Genomic DNA, 20,387 nt, shown 5'->3' on the forward strand with positions numbered 1-20,387 from the left:
TATGATTTGGGCATAATTCAGGGTCCAGGAGGGAGCCCAAGCTGCGCCAGGGATCTCCTTTTGGGACTAGCTGGAAAGGGAAGTGGGAACATAAGAGGGGAATAAGGATGAATGGCCAACATACATTACATGCATGCATAAAAATATGTACAGGCAGGCAGTGGTGGCACACTTGGGAAGCAGAGACAGGAGGATCTCTGTGAGTCTGAGACCAGCCTGTTCTACAAGAGCTAGTTCCAGGACAGCTTCCAAAGCCACAGAGAAACCAGGTCTCGAAAAAACCAAAAAAAAGAGAAGAAAAAAATATCATGGAGGCTGGAGAGGTGGCTCAGAGGTTAAGAGCACTGTCTGCTCTTCCAGAAGTCCTGAGTTCAATTCCCAGCAACCACATGATGGCTCATAGCCATCTGTAATGAAATCTGGTGCCCTCTTCTGGTGTACAGATACATATGGAAATAAAGGCAGATGTTGTGTATATAATAAATAAAAAATATTTAAAAAAGAAAATATCATATATGCTGATATAAAAGGCTGGGAAGCATTTCTTCATGAACAGGCACAGATACATGGTCACAGCCCCCGGGTCTTATGTTTCTGTTTCAGCATGAGTTTCTCACAGAATGATCAGACTGTGAGAAAACTGCATAGAAAAAGTACATAGTACATGGTGGGGTCTCCAGGCTTCCGGAGTCTACCTGATATTGCCCAGTCTGGTGTTACTAGTCTTTGGATTACAGAAGGCAGTTGTAACAGTTCTAGATCTAGAAGGCCCGGTTGTCCTTTGAGTGGGCACACTATAATCACAGATGGAACTTCTGGACAGGATGGTCCTGATATCTAGGTGAGATGGGTATTTTTACAGTGCTGTCATCGCGCTGAGCAAACTGATCTCAGTATGTGTGAGCTAGGGAACACTCCCATGAAGGACTCCTCCAAGGCGCACACAAACTGGGGACTGCCGGTCTGAGACCCTGTCAGTGCACCTGCTGCACTGGGACTCAACTTCCTGGAGGCGGGGAGAGAACCGATGATCGCGGGGCGGGACCAGGTGCGCAGGGGGTGTGGTCCGAGCCCGCGGGGTGGGGCCCACGTGGATGACGGGCGGGGCCACGCCCCCACCTTGGGACCAACCCGGAAGCGGCCTTACTCCTTAGGGGAAGATGGCGCCCTCGGGGCTGAAGGCGGTGGTGGGGGAAAGTGAGTGTCACCCCAGGGCGGGGCTCTGCTTTTCCCTCGGTTGTCCTTTGGGGGACCGGAGGCCTCGGGAGAGGGGCGGTGCGCGGATTCTGGGATCCCAGGACCCTGACGGTGGGGAGAGCACCTGACTCTTGATGGGACGGGCGGGGGACTTGGGCCCAGCTGGGCTGCCTGCCCCTCAAATGCAGCTGGTGGAACAAAGTTAGGACGCGGAGGACTCAAGGGATCAAGGAGAGGGAGGTACATGCTCGAGTCTAGACGTCTGGGCCTGCTCCAGCTACAGGCTGTTGAGTGTCTTAACCCGGAAAGTTCATTGGCTGGACTCGGGAGGTCCTACAGTGCCTTGGTCAGCGACCTCAAGTAGCTTGTGAGCACACAGGTGGTGTGCACATTCCCCAGGGAGGTGGAGAAGTGGGTGCTCTCCTTTTTGCATCATATCTAGGAGCTCCTTGCAACTGAAGATTGGCTTCTCTGCCATTCAGGCTCAGGTTCTTGGTGGGGAGAAGAGGGTTTGAGGACTCCCCTCCCCCACCTCCAGTAGTTCCGGCCTCAGCTGCTTCTTCCGCCTGATAACAGTGGACTCGACACTTTGGTGCACTGGCCAGGCCCTGGGCAAGGCTACCTTTCTTTCCCCTTTCCCCTACGCCTTCCTCTGGGCAGAACAGGCTTTGTGGAACGGTCCGATACGTCGGTGTTAGAAAGGACCTTGCCTATGCAAGGGTTAGTGGGAGATGGGGGAAACGGGCTTGGAGGCTGATGAGAATCCTCAGAGCTGGGAACCAAGCCTTCTAGTCCAAGGAACACCAGGAGGCCCTTACTTCCATTCATTCAGTTCTCTAAGATGTATCTCTGTTCTGAGCATTGTTCCATCTAGACATGAGGGTGCTTGGGTAAGTTGCCTGACCTCACAGAACTTCAGTTTGAATATCTGTAAATTAAAGGTGATGCCAGGAGCTGTCATGCAGGATCCTGGTTGGGGTCAGAGGACAAGTGTCCCAAGCCCTCTTCTCCCCTTCTTCCTTCCCTGTAGAAATTCTAAGTGGCGTTATCCGGAGTGTTAAGAAGGATGGCGAGTGGAAGGTAGGGCCGAGGCACAATGTCTTGGTACCCAGAGGTAGTCTTTTACCCAGTCTGTGCAGGAACCCCAGAATGTGAGAGTCCCCTCAAGAATTCCTTGTAGAAGCCTTTGGTCCACTGGGATTCGGTTGGGTGGATGGGTACCCCACTCGCTCTGATCCTTGTGGGGCCAGCTGTAGGCCCTTTTTGCATGGCTCACCTTTCTGTGTCTGTGTGTCCATCCATCTGGACAGGTGCTCATCATGGATCACCCAAGCATGCGGATCTTGTCGTCCTGTTGTAAAATGTCAGATATCCTGGCAGAGGGCATCACCAGTGAGTGGATGCCTGCCCCCCCTCGTGGTCCCCAGATAGAACCTGAGTGTGGGGTCTCTTGAATGTGGGTCCTTTGGGTATAGCCTTAACTGTGGGATCCCTTCAGGTTGGTTCAGCATATGACCATGTGCATCCTCTGCATTCCTGATTGCACCCCCTAAAGAGTCAGCCTCATTGACTGTAACCAACTCACCCCGCTGGGCTGAGAATGTAGCTCCTTTGGCAGAGTGCTTGCCGACAGTGAACAAAGGTTGATCCCTAGTGCCATATCAAATGGGCAGGGTGGCAAGTGTCTGTAATCCCAGCACTCAGGAGGTAGAAGCAGGAGGATCAGAAGTTCAGTTAGTCAGCTAGTGTGTTCAAGGCCAGCCTGGGCTAAGTGAGATCCTGTCTCAAACAAACAAATAAAACAATGACTGTGCACCCCATACTGGTATCTCTGTAAGAAGCTTGGGTGAACTTTGGGTTCTCTCATTTATTTATTTACTCATTTACTTCCATTTGTTTTTCAAGACAAGATTTCTCTTGTCTTGTGTAGCCCTGGCTGTCCTAGAATTCACAGAGATCCTCCTGCCTCCACGTTCTGAGTGCTGGGATTAAAGGTGTGACCCATTGCCCAGTGACTCTGGGTTCTCAAGAGTCTGTAGACTCAAGGGTATGGCTGTGTTGCTTCAGATGTGCAGAACCCTGACTCTGTAGCTCTTTAACTGGGGGAATCTTAGGTATATATTTCTGTTTAGGAATCCAAGGGAGTAGTAGTACAGCCCTTTAAAACACCCTTACCATGGGTCCACTTCTGTAAACCTGAGACTCCCCTGCCTTTTTCTCCATGCCGCCTATGTGTGTCTCATCCTCTGTTGCTTTTAGTTGTGGAAGACATCAACAAACGGCGAGAACCTATTCCCAGCTTGGAGGCCATTTATTTGCTGAGCCCCACGGAGAAGGTGCCTGTAGGAGTTAGCCTGTGTGTGTGTGTGTGTGTGTGTGTGTGTGTTTATGTGTGCTTGCATGATGTACATGTCAATGCATGTATCTGAGTGTACATACATATGCCGTAAAGCATGTGTGTGCACACACGATGCATGCATACACACATGTCTCAGTGCACGTGTGTGCCAATATATGTTTACGTATGTCCATGTGTATATATGAGTGCCAGTGCATATGTATGCTGCATATGCATGTGTACTTGTCAGTGTGCACATGTCAGTGTATGCACATCAGAATTTATTTGTGCATATATGTGTGTGCAGTGTCAGAATTTGTGTGTGTATATGTTGCAGGCATTTGTGCATTTACATGTGACAGTGTATATGTGTGCGTGTACATGTCAGAATGCATGTATGTGTCAGTCAATGTATATGTTTATGTGAGCACCCTCCCAACAATTGCACATAGTGAGGGATGAGCATCAGTTGGGGAATCCCCTGCAGAAGATAGGTCTGGGGTGCAGGGTCTGATTCCAACAGTAATCTGCACCCCACAGTCGGTTCAGGCCCTGATTGCAGACTTCCGGGGGACACCGACCTTCACATACAAAGCAGCCCATGTCTTCTTCACTGACAGTGAGTGAGGAGAACCAGGGGGACTGGGTGCTGTGATGAGGTAGGGAGTATGGTGACAAACATTGGTCTGATGGTCCTTCTCTGCCAACCCCAGCATGCCCTGAGCCCTTGTTCAGTGAACTGGGCCGCTCTCGCCTCGCAAAGGTGGTGAAGACACTGAAAGAGATCCACCTTGCCTTCCTCCCCTATGAGGCCCAGGTACAGCCCTAGCTTGTGGTGGGGGAGGGGGTGGGCTGTCCTTGACCAAACAGTCCAAGCTCCCTCCAGAACAGACAGCACCAACAAGCAATGAACAATTAACAGGTCCTTGCCTGGAGTGCTAGCCCTTTGGGCATTCCTAAAAGGCAACGTAGAGCACAGGGCAGAACTTTCTCATTCCCCAAGGGGGAGGGAACCAGGAACTATCTCTATTCCCTTTCAACTTTTAACTGGGGCTACCCTATCCTGCTTCAAGGCTGGCAAAACAGGTTCCAGAAGGTGGTGAAGGCCCCAGGGAAATGCAGGGACAGCAGCTGGAAGTTGGGTTGGGTAACCCCTATGGTGTGGCCATGACATTTCTGTCCTCCCCAGGTGTTCTCTCTGGATGCCCCACACAGCACCTACAATCTTTACTGCCCATTCCGGGCAGGGGAGAGGGCACGGCAGCTTGACGCATTGGCCCAGCAGATAGCTACACTATGTGCCACCCTTCAGGAATACCCATCCATTCGCTACCGCAAGTGGGGACCCATCCCCACCCCAACCCCAATGCTACCTGTTTACCTTCACTCATTCTGTGTCCATTTCCCCCTGTGTGTATGCATGTGTTCATGTGTGTAAGCGTGTGTGTGTATGGAGGTCAGAGATCACCCTCAGGTGTCTTTCTCAGTTACTTTTCCCTTTTATTTTTTTAAAGATGAAAAAAAATTATGTGTATGTTTGTGTGTGTGAATATGAGGGTTCTCACATAGTCCAGGAGAGGGCATCCAACCTCCTGGAGCTAGAGTTACAGACTGTCAGACTGCATGTGGGTGCTGGGAGCTGAGCTCAGGTGCCCTGGAAGAGCAGTTTGAGCCTTTAACTACTTAGCCATGTTTTTGCAACAAGCTTCCTCCCTGGGTCTAGGCTTCTGAATTTGACTAGACTAGCAGGCCAGGTCCAAGGACCCCCATCTCTACTTCTGCAGAGCTGCAAATTCAAGCACACTTTTTAAACAAGGGTTCTGGGGGACTGGAATCTGATGGCCTTCATGCTAGCATGACAGTCTTTTTACCAACTTAGCCATCTCCCTGGCTTCTGTGTTCAGTCTTTTGCTTGATCCCCACCCAGTCCCTAACTCCCATCCTCACCCCTACCCTTGATGTCCCCAGTCTGTGCCCAGTCCTCCCAATCCCAAGTCCTGACGTTCCTGTGTCTGACTGCATCACCTCCAGGGGTCCAGAAGACACAGCCCAGCTGGCCCATGCTGTCCTGGCTAAGCTGAATGCCTTCAAGGCAGACACTCCGAGCCTGGGAGAGGTGAGAGGGATGTTGGGGAGGGGCCAGAGAAGCTTTAGAGGGTCACAGCCCATGTCTTCATCCTTGTCTCTCCTTGCCCAGGGCCCAGAGAAAACACGCTCACAGCTACTCATAATGGACCGGGCAGCAGATCCTGTATCTCCACTGTTACATGAACTCACATTTCAAGCCATGGCCTATGATCTTCTGGACATCGAACAGGACACATACAGGTGGACAGATCCAGGAAGATGCCTTCCGCCCCTTTCTCTGCCAACTTAGGTCCTTCCATCCTCCAACATGTCCTGTCCCTCCAGGTATGAGACCACAGGACTGAGTGAGTCCCGGGAGAAGGCTGTACTGCTGGATGAAGATGATGACCTGTGGGTGGAGCTTCGACACATGCACATAGCAGACGTTTCCAAGTGAGAGTATATTGAGGGTGCTGGAGGGAGGGCCCAGGCCCCCAGGCCTCATCCCTCATGATTGTCCCCCCTATAAGTTATGTACTTTGGGGGGGACCCTTGACTTGCCTTTAACCGCCCTTCACCATACTTTATCCCACGGCTGGGACTGGTACATGCATCTAGGTGTCCCCCATCAGCTGGCAGGAAGAGGCTCTCCTCAACCATCTCAGCATCCTTTCTCTTCCCCTGCCCTTGCTCATGGCTAGGAAGGTCACAGAGCTCCTGAAGACTTTCTGTGAGAGCAAGCGGCTGACCACAGACAAGGTAGCAGTCCACGGTGGGACAGAGCCTCAGCCTGTGTGCCCAGCCCAGAGTGGAACCTCCCCTGGTGTAGGGCAGGGGCCCAGCCTCACCCCTACCCTCTCTACCCTCTCCTACCCCTACTTCAGGCCAACATCAAAGACTTGTCGCACATCCTGAAAAAGATGCCTCAGTATCAGAAGGAACTGAACAAGGTAAGTTTGGGCAGTCGACTTCTGCCCCCAGGCTCAGTGCAGATGTCTGACTTGATTATGTCTCTTAACCCGGTCCCCACCCTGTAGTATTCTACACACCTGCATTTAGCAGACGACTGCATGAAGCGTTTCAAAGGCTCGGTGGAGAAGCTGTGCAGTGTGGAGCAGGTGGGCCATCAGAGGGGTGCCCCCCCCCCCCGTGAGGCAGAATCGGGAGGGGTGGGGCTCCCTAGAAGGTAGAACTTGGGGAGGAGTGAAGCCTGAAAGAGGTGGTCAGGGCCCTCCTCCATGGGGCAAAACTTGGGGGGTAAGGGGAGCTCATTCAAGGGTTGGGGCCCTCTGGCAGGGAGAACTTGGGGAAGGGTAGGGCCTCAGATAGAGGGTAAAACCTTTATAGTCAGCTTGTGGAGGGGTGGGGTTTGGGTAGAAGGAGTCTTGGTGGGGTGGGGCCCTGGTTGAAGGTTTTGGATAGGTGGGCAGAGTTGTGCTTAGAGATAAGACCAGAATGAGAGTTGGAGATCATGGGGAGAGCCTGGTCTGTGCTCAGTTAGATGGGCTTCAGGAGACCAGTTTCTAGGCTAAGAAGGGTGGGAACATCTTACAAAAGTCCCTGATTTGCCCCTGCTCTACCACCCTCCTGATGCTTCCCCCAGCAGCTGGTTGGACAGTTAACTCTCATGCCATGCAGGACCTGGCCATGGGCTCTGATGCCGAGGGTGAGAAGATCAAGGACGCCATGAAGCTGATTGTCCCGGTGCTGCTGGACGCTTCAGTGCCGCCGTACGACAAGATCCGGGTCCTGTTGCTCTACATCCTTCTTCGGAATGGTGGGTGAGGGGGTGGCCAGAGGAGGCTCAGGTCCTAGAGACATCGCAACTACGAGGCCACCATCATCTTAGCTTGCTGTCTGAGTTTTATTGCCTGTTGCTATGATAAAATGCCCCGGCAAAGCAACTTAAGAGAGAGGAGAGGTTGGGGTGGCAGGAGCTCGCAGCAGCTGGGCATGTCCACAATCAAGCAGAGAATAGATGCAGCTATGCTTGAATCTGATTCTGTTTCTCTACTCTACACAGATCAGGGTCGCCTCCCCAGGCTATGGTGCCATTCACAGTGGACAGGTTGTCCCTCTTCAACTGTAAAATTAAGAAAATCCCTCACAGGCATGCCCACAGGCCAGCCTGCTCTCATTATCATTTTTTAAAAGGCCTATTTCATTTTATGTGAATGAGTGCTTTGCCTACATGTATGTTTGTATACAGTGTGTGTGCCTGGTACCTGCAGGGGCCAGAAGAGGGTATCAGATTCCCTGCAACTGGAGTTCAGGTGAGCCTCCACATGGGTGCTGGGAACTGAACCTGGGTCTTTTGAAAGGACACCCAGTGTTATTAACTACCGAGCCACTTCTCCAGCTTGTGTGCTGCCCACTTGTAACCCTGGGTCTGGGGAAGCAGAGACAGGAAGACCCTGGAGCTTGCTGGTTAGCTAGTCTAGTTGAACTGGCAGGCTCTGAGCTACTGAGACTCAAAAAACAAGGTGAAGGGTGATGGTCTTCAGCCTTCAGCTTCCACATACACATATATCCACATGCACACACATGCACAACACAGATAAATACCCACAATGCACACATACATGTACAAATACAAAAAGAAGAAAGGTTAGCCAAGACTCCCTCATCTGATTCTGTGAGGGGGCATGTGTGCAGCTATATGTGCTGTGTGCTCATGTGGGAGACCAGAGCAGGACATTGAACCTTGCTCTGTCGGTCCCTCTCGTACCCCTGGGAAACAGGGTCTCTCCCTGAATATTGTGTTAGGCTAGAGTCCTGCAAGTCTGCGGTCAGCCTGTCCCCATCCCCGAAGCCCTGGTTACAGGTATATATTACTACTGGGTGCTGGGGATTTGAACTCAGGTCTTTTTGCATGTATGTGGGAGACCAGAGTATGACATTGGGTGTCCTGCTGAATACCAGTGTTATTCTCTGCCTTATCCCCTGAGACAGGGTGTGGGGAAGCTGAGGAAGTCATGAGTGGACATGTACTGTTGACATGGGCACAGCCATGCCAAAGACCCAATGCCTCAGATCCATGGGGTGGCAAAGCCTTCCTTAGGTCAGACTTGGAATGGCAAGGCTTTCTCTGATCCAAGTACAAATACATGTTTCCAAATGATTGACCAATGCGGGCAAAAGCTTGTAACTGTGCCACTCCATCAGTGTGCACAGCCCACCGGACCCTGGCTTCTCTGTACATGAGCCTATCGTTTCTTTAGTGTTTGTTTCTTCATCCCCTCACTGCCCCTAGTCAGGTCAGGCCTCAAATCTCTCCAATCTCAGCAACATGGTCTCTCTCCAAACCTGACATAGGCCGAGGCCTGGAAATTTCCAGTGATCTTCTTGTTTTTATGTGGGTGCTATGGATTTGAACTCAGGGTTTCATGCTTGTGCTGCAAACAGTCTGCCTCACTCAAGCATCTCTTAGCTTTCTCAGATCATTCTGGAAGACTCTCCAATTCTCCCTTTTGAGAGATAGCTGTCTACAATTCCTCTTTGTTGTAACACCAGAAGTTTCTGGGTCCAGGAGACATCCTAGCTGTGAGAATCTGTTTTCAAATCCCTTCACACAGGACACTACCAGTCACTAACTATGACCCTGTCTCTCTACCCAGGCGTGAGTGAGGAAAACTTGGCCAAGCTGATCCAGCATGCCAATGTGCAGGCCTACAGCAACCTCATCAGGAATCTGGAGCAGCTGGGTGGCACCGTCACCAACTCTTCGGTATGTGGGGAGTTGAGGAGCCATGGAGCTGGGCCCTTGCAGGATACATGACCAGTCCGTGTGTGCAAGCATGGCTTGGCTTTTTGGTGACCAGGCGTACCAAGGCCTTCCCCAGTTCCCTAACATGATGGGTAGCAGAGTTGAAATGGGCCCTGTACATGCTGGTACAGTGTGGGTATGCAGCCTCAGCTCTCAGGCAGGTGGGAGAGTGAGCACTGTTAATTGGGAGACAGTCAAAGTGGGGCCTTTGGGGGCCTCTGTAAACCTCTTACCCCACCCAACACATGTGGTGGTTTCTTATGCTCTACTCTAGTCTCTTCTGACCTATGTGTCCAGTTTTCCTTCATTCTGCTGTACCACAGGCCTGTGACCTTGCCCCATGTCCTTCCCCCTGTCCCCTTTTCTGTCTGTCTCTCTCATACATTCTTATTTTGAGGCAGATTTCACTCTGTAGCTCAGGCTGGCCTTGACCTTGATCTTTTTTTTTTTCTTCTCCTTAGACAGGGTTTCTCTGTGTAGCCTTGGTTTTCCTGGACCTCATTCTGTAGACCAAACTGGCCTCCAACTCGTAGACATCCATCTGCCTCTGCCACCCTAGTGCTGGGATCAAAGGCATGAGCTCCCACCATCCAGCTGCTAAGGCTGATTTTAAATTCACTCCATAATTCAGACTGGCCTCAAATTCATGGCCATCCCCTTGCATTAGTCTCCTGAGTACCTGGGATTATAGATGTGACCTGCCAAGCCTGGGTTGTCTCTTGCCTCTTGCTGTTTCTGTATCCTTCACCTGACCTCCATCTTCTTTTTCTTCGTTCTGTTTTTCCCCTTCCCATTTCTGTTTCTTCTGTCTCCCTTTTCATCCATCCCTACCTCTCTGACTCCCTGCCTCTGTGTCCATCTATGTGTTTCCATGTCTGTGTGCCTCTTTCCAATTTTGTCTGTTTCTTTGCCTTTTTTTTTTTTTTTTTGTCTTTTGCATCTTGTGTCTTTCTCTATCTCCCATCTCTGTCTATCTTCCCATCCTTTTTCTGTATCTTCATCTCTCTTGACCTGTTTCTGCCTCCCTGTCTGTATCTCTTGAATTCCTTGTCCCTGTCTCTCTGCTCTGCTTCTGTCTTTCTGTGTCTCTGTCTCTCTGTCTCTGTTTTTCTGTCTCTTTCTGCTCCATTCCTCCATCTTTCTATACACTCATAGTCCCTTCCCATCTGTGATGGGTTCCTTCCCTTCCCAACCCCATTCCATCCCTACCTGGCCCCCTCTGTAGGGCTCAGGGACTTTCAGTCGGCTGGAGCGGAAGGAGCGCATGGAGCCCACCTACCAGCTGTCCCGCTGGTCCCCAGTCATCAAAGATGTGATGGAGGTACACATGTTGGGGGCCCCTGTTCCTCTCTGCTGATCCCATTAGCCACTAAGCCCTCCACCCTGCCCTCCCAGGCTCTCAGTGCTAAGCCTTAGAGCTTAGCAGAAAATCCTTTGTTATCAGCATACCCCTGGCAACCTATCTGCTCTGTGGGGAGGGAGGCACACAAAACTGCACCCCAGGATTTGGGGCTGCTGAGGAACTCCTTGATAGAGACTGTAGCTTTCTCTATACCCTGTGTTCTCATCTATCAGTACCTCGTTACCCAAGAAGCCTATCGTATGCTGGCCCCTGGCCACCCTGATACCCCAAAGCCTCAACATCAAAAAATAATGTATCAGGGCCTTTGTTCTCTAGTCCTTGGAAGGTGGCACCTCCTGCTTGGGGGCCAAGCAACCTTGCACCTTGGCATCCTGGAATCCTGGGTCCCCAAAAGACAAGTTGCTGTAGGCAGTGGTGCTATGACCCGTGGCCATTTCAGTTCCTGGGTCCCACTGGCTAGGATTCTTTAACCTTTCCTGTCTGGCTACCCAGGATGTGGTGGAGGACCGGCTGGACCGAAAGCTGTGGCCCTTCGTGTCTGACCCTGCCCCTGTGCCTAGTTCTCAGGCAGCTGTTAGGTGAGGGCCTTGGAGAGGCCTGGGGTGGGCCCTGGGGGACTGCCAGCCTGTACTGATCTCTACTCATCACCCCAGCAGCGCTCGTTTTGGCCACTGGCATAAAAACAAAGCTGGTGTCGAGGCTCGGGCTGGGCCCAGGCTCATTGTGTACATTGTGGGTGGTGTGGCCATGTCTGAAATGAGGGCTGCCTATGAGGTGACCAGGGCCACTGAAGGCAAATGGGAGGTGCTTATAGGTGAGTAGCTGAACTGGGGTCCCTGGGAACTTGACTCTAGGGATTCTTAGGGTCTCGGGATGGATTTGGGGATCCCTTGAAGTCTGCAGTTAGATTTGATATCCCAAAAGGCCTTATATGGGGACCCTTAAGACTTGGGGATGGATTTGGGCTTCCTTGGAGCCCGGGGCTGGATTCTGGGTCCCTAAAAGCCCAGGACTAGACTCTGGAGTCTTTTGGAATCTAGGGCTGGCCTCTGAGGCCCCTTAGGGTCTGGGGCTTACCTGTGTGGTTTGTGAGGGGCTGGGACTGAATTCAAGAGTCCCTCAAGGCCTAGGATTAGACTCTGAAGTTTTTAGGGCTTGGGGACAGGAATCTGGGGTTTCTGAGGGGCTGGGGCATGAGTCCCCAGGGGAGTAATCACCTGGGGCTGGGTACCCATGTTCCTTAGCTTCGGGACTCCTGAGGCATTGAGAAGACAGGGCCTTGGCTTGCAGAGGGACAGGAAATTGTTCTCAGTAGCCAGGACACTAGCCAGGAGTGACAGACTCCCAGGCGGGACCTCTACCTCCCCACCTTTCCCTCCTGCCCAGGCTCTTCACACATCCTCACTCCAACACGCTTCCTCGATGACCTCAAGACCCTGGATCAGAAGCTGGAGGACATGGCCCTGCCTTGACTCAGCCCCTGCCCCTGTGCTCCTCTGTTTTTGAGAAATAAACTCCCCCCTCTGTCTTTCCCTCAGGGCTCATCTCATTTGCTCCCCAGAGGGAGCTGCACTGAGCCAGATCTGTGCTGCAGGCCTTCCACACCTTTCCCTGCCCCCCAGCCACATCATCAGCTATCATGAAGCTCAAGAACCTGGGCTGTAGGTTCAATATTGGCTGGAGGTTTATTAGGCCCTGACAGCCTTGCTGGGAACCCCATCCGAAACCCAAGGCCCGATCTTAGCACCGGAATTGCAGAGAAGAGAGCAGGAAGGTGCAGATCAGAGGATGGCAGAGCTGGGACCCCTATTGTTATTAGAAATCTTTAGCTGTTTGGTTAGAATTATAGAAAAAAATTTAACCTTTATTTTTATTGTATGTGTATGGGTGATTTGCTTGCATGTATGTCTGTGTATATGCATGCAGTGCCTGCAGAGGTCAAAGTAGATTGTTGGGATCCCCTGGGCCCAGAGTTATAGATGGTTGTGAGCTGCCATGCGAATGCTAAGAATCAAACCTGGGTCCTCTGTAAGAGCAGCGGTGCCCTTAACCACAGGCATCTCTCCAGCCACAGAAAGAGAAGCAGGTAGAATAGGCCTGCGTTCTGACTCTTCCCCTGAAACCTTCTAGAAGGTACTGCAAGTGGGACTTGCCACCACAATTCCAGGAATCAGAGCCAGCATTTAGAACACAGCAAACTTGCCCCCACTCCCAACCCCATGGTATGCCTGTAGACTCCAATTGCAGGACTTATCAGAGCTTTTCGTGGAGACATACTTGTTCATTATGGCCAACTTAAAAAATGTCCCCAGGACCTGGATGGCTCAGAGGTTAAGAGTGCTTGCTGCTTGAAGGGGCCTGGACTTTGGTCCCCAGCACCCATACTGAGTGGCTCACAACTGCCTGTAACCAGGGATTCAGTTCTCTTGTGGCCTCTGTGAGAACTCAGGAAACATGCATGTGTGTGGGTGTGCCCATGTGCACGCATACACATGTGCACACATACAAATAAATAAAAGCACTTTTGCTCTGCATGCTTTAATAGGATTCATTGTTCCACAGCTCTGGAAGCTTGGCCTTTACCCAGGTTGGCTTGGTTGGCTTTGTAGATGGCCATCATTTGTTTTCTTTCAGGGAAGGGTATCCTGTAGCCTCAGGCTGGCCATGTTAAATAGCCAAGGATGGCTTTGAACAGATTTTCCTGCCTATGCAGTGCTGGGGACAAACAGTTTCCCACGCATGCTAGGCAAGCACTCTTGCTGCTGAGCCACATCTCCAGCTTTGAGGTCGCCATTTCCTGGTCTCCTCACATAGTGGCCCAATTTCCTCTTATGGCACCACATACTAGGTTAGAGCCCACCCTGTGGCCTCATTTTCTAAAAGTTACCTTTTAAAAGACCTTCTTTCTAAATATAGTCACAGAGCTTGGAACATGAACTCTGGGGAACTTACAGTTTAGCTCATAGTATTTGGGTGACAGGAGGTATGTTTCACTGAGTAATTCAGAGAAGGGTCCGCAGCAAAGGGCCCCTGGGGATGTGTGGCACGCCGAAGTTTTTCACCCCGAGGTGATGATGTGAGTAGGAGGGTGTGGGGAGGGAAGCTCAAGGCAGCAAAGCTGATAACTAACATGGAAAGAATGTGGGCTATTGATGAGCACTGGGACTATAGAGCTTGCCCTGGGTTCCATCCCTGGCCTTAGGATAAGGTAAGAACTATATGGGGCCTTGCAAACTTGTTGAAGATTCTGGTTACTGATGGGCAACTGGACACCATGGTTGGTCCTGAGCAGGGAGATCAAGAAACATGATCCGAGTGTGATAGAGGCCTGGTCTGGCTGGAGCCGAACGAAGCGACCCCTGGCGGCATTATGTTTACTTCTAGGGGCTCTTCTGGGCATGTGACCCATGCATGCTAAGAGTTGCAGGCAGCAAGTAGGACCCTCTTGATTTTGAGTTCATCTAAGTCGAGGGAATCTAAAGACATGTCCCCAAAGAATTGAGAACGCGTCCCAACTCAGGACAGAAAGATCATGAAATTCGTGGATTGAGTAATAGTGTGTGGAAGTGGGTCGTAGTAGATCCACCCCTCCCCCCCTCCCACGAGACAGGCTGGCCTGGATTCAGTGCTGAAGGGACAGGTTTTACCTGGAGGGAGATGAAGGGTGTTTTTTCCTGCTCTGTATCTCAGGCTGACCTGGAATTCGCTATCCTCCTGCCTCAGGCTCTCTGAAGTGCTGGGGTTGTCTGGCACGGAGGTAATTCTAAAGTTTAAAATGGCTCTCTCCTGCTGTTCTCTGAAGGGCAGACAGGACTTTTCCTCTCTCTCTCTCTCTCTCTCTCTCTCTCTCTCTCTCTCTCTCTCTCTCTCTCTCTCTCTCCCCTCCCCATCTCTCTCTTCTCTCCCGCTTCTCCCTTCCCTTTCTAATAAAACTTCTAACTTAAAAAATGAAAATAAAAAAGAATAAAGTAACGTAAACCTACGATCCCTGGTGGAAACTGCGGGTTCTTTCCCAGGATCTATTTGCGTAGTTAAGCAAGGTGAACGCCAGGGGACGCTGCGGCTCATTTTTCCGGTTTCTTTGCTCATTTCAGATTGTAGCCAGGGCTTGGGTGACCTTAATTATAAAAGACGCCTGGGAAGTTGGCTAAGGGTTATTCAGTGGTGCTCAACAGAAACGACGTTCTGTTGCTTAAACTGCTCTCATCCCTCCTTTAAAAAAAGAAAAATCTCATCACGCTGTGTAGTTCTGGCTATGGAACCATGTGGACCAGGGTGTGGGCCAGTGCTGGGATTAAAAGGCACGCTTCACTACCCCTGGCCACCTTCTAATGATACCCACGTGAGATGATGTGACTGCCTTAGGGTTACTACTGCTGTGATGAAACATGACCAAAGCAATTTGGGGGAGGGGGAAAGGGTTTATTTCACTCACAGTTCCACATAGCAGTTCATGTGAAAAGCAGCGAGGGCAGGAACTCATGCGGGAGCTGATGACAGCCCATGATGGGGTGCTACTTACTGGCTTGCTCCTCATGGCTCGCGCATCCTGCGTTCTTTCTTTTCTTTTTCTTTCTTCCCCTTTTTCAGAGACAAGGTTTTTCTGTGTAACAGTATTGGCTGTACTGGAACTCACTCTGTAGGCCAAGCTGGCCTCGAGTGCTGGGATTAAAGGTCTGTGCCACCACCGGGCCGGGCTGCTTTCTTATAGAACCTAAGACCCACAATGGGCTGGGCCCTCCCACATCAATTACTGATTCAGGAAAGTTCTGCAGGCTTGCCTACATCCTAATGGAGTTGAGCCTCCCTCAGATGATTCTAGTTTGAATCGAGTTGACATACACTTAGCCAGCACAGCATCTATAGCAAATACAAATACTGACTGTGCAAGTATTTATTGCCCCCCTTGGCCAATGTCATCATCTGATGTCTTGGCACACGAAGAATCTCTTTATGAGAATAAAATGTCCACTCTTCTTTTCTGTGTTATGTGGGTATACCCCTCAGGAGGACTTGTTGACCTTCTTCTAACCAGTGACACTTTGTTCCTGCCCCAGAGCCTTGCATCTGCAGCTCTCCATCTGCTAGCTCCCCACATCATCACTACTTGCTACCTGGTGTTTTCCTTTTCCTGCCTTGTGGAATGTCCCACATGGTGGCTTCCTTGGCACCATCCGTAATGGGTCCCCCAGCATCTATGGATCCCTGCTCCTGCCTTCCTGCCTTCCCTAAACAGAGACTTAGAATCACAGCACCCATTTTAATTAGGTTCAGTGGCCAGCAACCAGAAACACGCTGCTCTTGCTGGATCCTTCCTCTTGCCTCACATCAAGAGGCTGTGCTGTCATCTCAGGGGATGTCCTTTAGTAACTCTCCAGGTAAGATGTTAGGTGGGACTATAGGCATGACTTAGCAGTAGAGTGCTTGCCTAACATTTCCCAGAAAGCTGGGGCTATGGCTCAGAGGTACAGCCCCTGCCTAAAATCCAACAGTGAGGTAGGAGCGTGCCTCAGCAGTATAGCATTGGCCCAGCATGGTTAAGGTCCTAGATTCAATCCTCACTACTGCACAAATTAAAAAAATAAAGAGAAAGCCATCAAATCCTCTACCCAGAACATTTTTGTGTTGTGTGAAGTTGCTCAAATCTGGCAACACAAGTTGGCCAACAGCTCCTTGCTGCCAAGAGCATTGTGAAAATGTGTTTGGTGTGAGGGAATGGCCTGCTAGGGGAAAGGGTGTTCTCTCTGAGCCAAGGATGATGTCCCCTGGGCTCAGTGTCAGCAACACCTTGTGATCAGCAGTCCACAGTTCTATTTTGTGTTTGTGTGTGGTGTTTGGGATAGAATCCAAACACCTTGGCATACCCCTGAGCCATGCCCCAGTCGTTCACCGAGGGATCCTCGGCAGGGACTTTTCTCCTGAGCCACAGCGCTAGATCCCCACTTTATTTTTTGAGGCAGGGTGGTCTTTTGATTGAACTTGGAGCTTGCTGATTCCAGCTAGGCCCTGGCTGGCCAGCCCTAGGAGACTTTCTGTTTCCTGCACCCCCCTCCCACCCCACATCATCAGGATTATGGGCACACAGGTTTTTTGTTTGTTGGGGGTTGGGGATTCGAATTCAGATCCTTATGCTTGCAGAACAAGCACGATACTGACTGAGCCGCCTTCCCAGCGGTCCCAGTGGCCTTTTGAATGTGCACCCCCGTCACGTGACATCAGTTGTGTCATCTGTGAAATTGCACAGGACTGTTGCAAGAGTTGAGAGGGAGCATTGTGTAATCATGAGGCTTAATGGTAGAGGCTGAAGAGATGGGAGGAGGGAGTTGGAAGGAGGATGGCTCAACTTTGTTCCAGGAAGCAGTGACCAGATGGTCCTGGTCCCATGCTCTCCCTCCTTCAACACTTCTTTTGGAGGAAGTTTTGAGTTGCTCCATAAGTCCATGCCCCTGCCCTCTTTGGTTACATTTCTACTTTGGCAGTAGTAGAAATGTAAGGAAGGTAGCTGGGAAGATGGCCCAGTGGGTAAGAGCTCTTGCTGCTCAAGGATGAGGACCTGTGTGTGGATCCCCAGCACCCATGTGAAAAGCTGCACTTAGCTATGTGTTTGCCCTTAGTCCCAGCAGTAAGTGGGGCAGAAACAGGAGGCATGCAGGATTCGCTGGCTATCAGGTTCAGTGAGAGATCATCTTTTCAGGGAGTCAGGCTGAGGGTGATGGGTCTGGACACCTGATGTCCTTCTCTGGCTTCTGCATCTATGCATCTGTGTACACACATGCACATACATCACAAGTCCTGCACATACAACGCACAAGATAAATTTAAGGAAGTTTTTCATAAAGTAGTGTATTTTGAGATTCCTTTTAGCATTGGCATACTTTTTCAAATTAAGGTGAAGATGACATGGAGATTAACTTGGAGACTACAAGGTGTTGGGCCTAACGCAGCCCAGCATAAGTGGAGCATGGTGGAGGAGCCTGGAATCCTCCATTTGAGAAGAGAAAGCTGCAAGATCACAAGTTCAAGCTTGGGGCTGGAGAGATGGCTCTGGGGTTAAGAAGGCTTGCTGTTCTAGAAGACCTATGTTTGGGTCCCAGCACCCATGTCAGGTGGCTCACAAATCACCTGTGACTCCAGGTCTAGGGGATGTGACACCTCCTTCTGGCCTCTGAGGGCCACAAATCCCTACACATATAAATAAAATATAAATATAAATATATATAACAAAAAGTAATCTAAAGAGAATTAGTTCAAGTTTACTCTCTCTGTACCCTTGGCTAAACAGGAGTTCAAGGGCAGGTTTGGATATGTGAGGCTTGTGTAAACAAACAAACAAACAAACAATCCAAAACCCAACATGGATACTGGCTGCTCTTGCAGAGGACCCAAGTTTGGTTCCCAGCACCTATATGGTGGCTCACAACCACTATAACTGCAAGTGCCCACAGAGACCAGAAGGGGGCGTTAGATCTCCTGGAACTGGAGTTTACAAGTGCTTGTGAGCCTCCTGATGTGGATGCTGGAACTGAGTTCCACCACAGTAGTAAGCACTCTTAGCCACTGAGCCATCTCTCTGACCCCAGTTAAGGTTTTAACTGGTAGATGCACTGTAGTGATAGTGGTAGCTGTCCTCATAGGAAAACAGCTATGGTCTCAAGGGAACTAACTCCAATATCAGGCCTTTGAGACAGGGTCTCATGTAGCTCAGACAGGCCAATAACTCACCATGTGGCCAAGGATGAGCTTAAACTCCCAAGCCTCAGGCCTCTACCTATCAAGTGTTGTGATTACAAGTGTATGCCTTGCCCTGCTTACTAATACTGTACTAGATGCTGACAAGAGGGTTCACTGAGTAAAAGAACTTGTATCCAAGCCTGAGGACCAGTGTTCAAACCTTGGGAGCCACATGGTGGGAGAGAACCAACTCCTGAATATTGCCTTCTAATTTCCACACATGCATAGTGTACACACTGACACACACTGACACACACACACACACACACACACACACATTTAAGAATATTGCTGTCTGGAAACTGGGATTTCTGTTGAAAGATGTTGGGTTTTCTTGTTGCAGACACATGTAGCACATGTAGAGAATGGATAACCACAGGATGGGAGGGCCATGTTAACTTGCTTGCCAGATGCAAACATGTTGCTGCTGCCTGTGCTTTGAAGTGTGCTGAATACTTTACACACAGACAGTACAAAAGACAAATGAAAATTATGGAAATATTCTCAAAAAATTATTACCTTTCCCCTCCACCTTGATTCTAGGAATGGAACTTAGGGTCCTATGCAGGCATCCTTAATCATTTTTTCACTCTTGTTTTCTTTTGAGAAAAGGTTTCTCTGTGTAGCCCGGGTTTGCCAGAAACTATCTATGTAGACCAGGCTAACCTTACAGAGATCGACCTGCCTCTGTCTCCCAAGTGCTGGGATTTAAGGCATGCACCACCATGCTTAGCATGCACAAGGTTTTTTATGTGGTGGCTGGGGATCTGAATTCAGGTCCTCATCCTTGTTATGTAGGCCAAGCATGGGCTATATAAGATCTTGGTCTAAATGAATAAATACTTAGTCTTTTTGTTTTTTTCAAGGCAGGGTTTCTCTATATAGCCTTGGCTGTGCTGGAACTTGCTCCTGTAGACCAGGCTGGCGTTGAATCTGTAGACATTATTTGTGGCTCTTGCCTTTAATCTCAGCATTGGGAGGCAGAGGCAGGTGGATCTCAGTGAGTTCAAGGCCAGCCTGGTCTACAAATCCAGGACATCCAGGAGTGTTTCACAGAGAAAGCTTGAAAAACCACACACACACACACACACACACACACACACACAGAGAGAGAGAGAGAGAGAGAGAGAGAGAGAGAACTCAGACTGAAAACTGAGTTCAGTTGTCCTCTGCCCTCCACATAGGCACTGTGCGTAAATCCATACACATCACACATGCAATAATAACAACTTAATAATGTTTTTAAAGGCAGAAAAGATAAACCAGGTTCCATTGAGTCATTTACAGACATGAATATTCTGTATTTGGGCTGGAACTATGACCACCCAGTATTTATCATTTAAATAACATGAGAGAAAGAAGGATTTCCAAAGGACCCAGAGGGTCTGACCCCTTGCTCCCTGCACCAGAAAGTAGAGCTCTTGCCTAGAACCTCCCAGTGAGGAGCTTCAGGTGGTGGCTGACAGGTAGAGTGACTTCCTGGGAAGAGCTGGGGGTGTGGCTCTATGGTAGAGCTCTTGCTGACACTTCCCCAGTGAGCAGCTGGGGGCGTGGCTCCATGGTAGACCACCTATGTAGACACCTGAGGGGCTGGAGGTGTAGCTCAGATGGAAAGCACCTGTCTAGAAACTTCCAGTGAGGGGCAGGGACCATGGTTGAGAGGTAGGAGTCTGCCTAGAATCCCCTAGTGAGGGGTTGGGGTGTGATTCAGCAACACTTGTCTAGATTTTAGTGGTAGGGCTTGACTACAGTGTATAACCCCAAGCAAAGAAAGAAAACGTCCATGGAGCTGTGGTCACACAGGGACAGTGCCTCAGTTTGCCCCTCCAGCTTCTCCCTGAAGGTAAAGTCTTGACTCCTACTCCTGCCTCTCCCACTGTGGTGCCTGGAGTTATCCCCAGACATCGCCTCCTAAGCAGTAGCTG

At 50.3% G+C, this 20,387-nt stretch overlaps 1 protein-coding gene across 2 annotated transcripts; it reads left to right on the forward strand.

The window, feature by feature from the left end:
• The first annotated feature begins 1,105 nt into the window (after positions 1 to 1,105).
• Positions 1,106 to 12,263, forward strand: Stxbp2 (syntaxin binding protein 2). Of its 2 annotated transcripts, XM_051205355.1 has the most exons (19): positions 1,106 to 1,197; positions 2,228 to 2,277; positions 2,508 to 2,589; positions 3,457 to 3,533; positions 4,076 to 4,154; positions 4,249 to 4,352; positions 4,725 to 4,873; positions 5,567 to 5,651; positions 5,733 to 5,863; positions 5,948 to 6,055; positions 6,304 to 6,361; positions 6,487 to 6,552; positions 6,640 to 6,720; positions 7,241 to 7,379; positions 9,220 to 9,329; positions 10,594 to 10,689; positions 11,224 to 11,309; positions 11,388 to 11,545; positions 12,118 to 12,263. In XM_051205355.1, exons 1-19 carry the CDS (start codon positions 1,161 to 1,163, stop codon positions 12,201 to 12,203), a joined length of 1,782 nt encoding a protein of 593 aa, XP_051061312.1. In that variant the 5' UTR covers positions 1,106 to 1,160; the 3' UTR covers positions 12,204 to 12,263. The 2 variants fall into 2 exon arrangements, with proteins under 2 accessions (XP_051061312.1, XP_051061313.1); XM_051205356.1 differs by lacking the exon at positions 12,118 to 12,263 and having other exon boundaries at positions 1,117 to 1,197; positions 10,524 to 10,689; positions 11,388 to 11,535.
• The last annotated feature ends 8,124 nt before the right edge of the window (positions 12,264 to 20,387 follow it).

Source organism: Phodopus roborovskii, unplaced genomic scaffold (assembly GCF_943737965.1).
Source record: "Phodopus roborovskii unplaced genomic scaffold, PHOROB, whole genome shotgun sequence".
NCBI lineage: Eukaryota > Metazoa > Chordata > Mammalia > Rodentia > Cricetidae > Phodopus > Phodopus roborovskii.

Bases quoted from the DNA above. Each gene is read 5' to 3' on its own strand.
- Stxbp2 (XM_051205355.1), top strand. From the start codon at position 1,161: ATGGCGCCCTCGGGGCTGAAGGCGGTGGTGGGGGAAA. The intron at 4,353-4,724 runs GTACAGCCCTAG...TGTCCTCCCCAG, and splicing joins TCCTCCCCTATGAGGCCCAG to GTGTTCTCTCTGGATGCCCC. The intron at 11,546-12,117 runs GTGAGTAGCTGA...CCTCCTGCCCAG, and splicing joins CAAATGGGAGGTGCTTATAG to GCTCTTCACACATCCTCACT.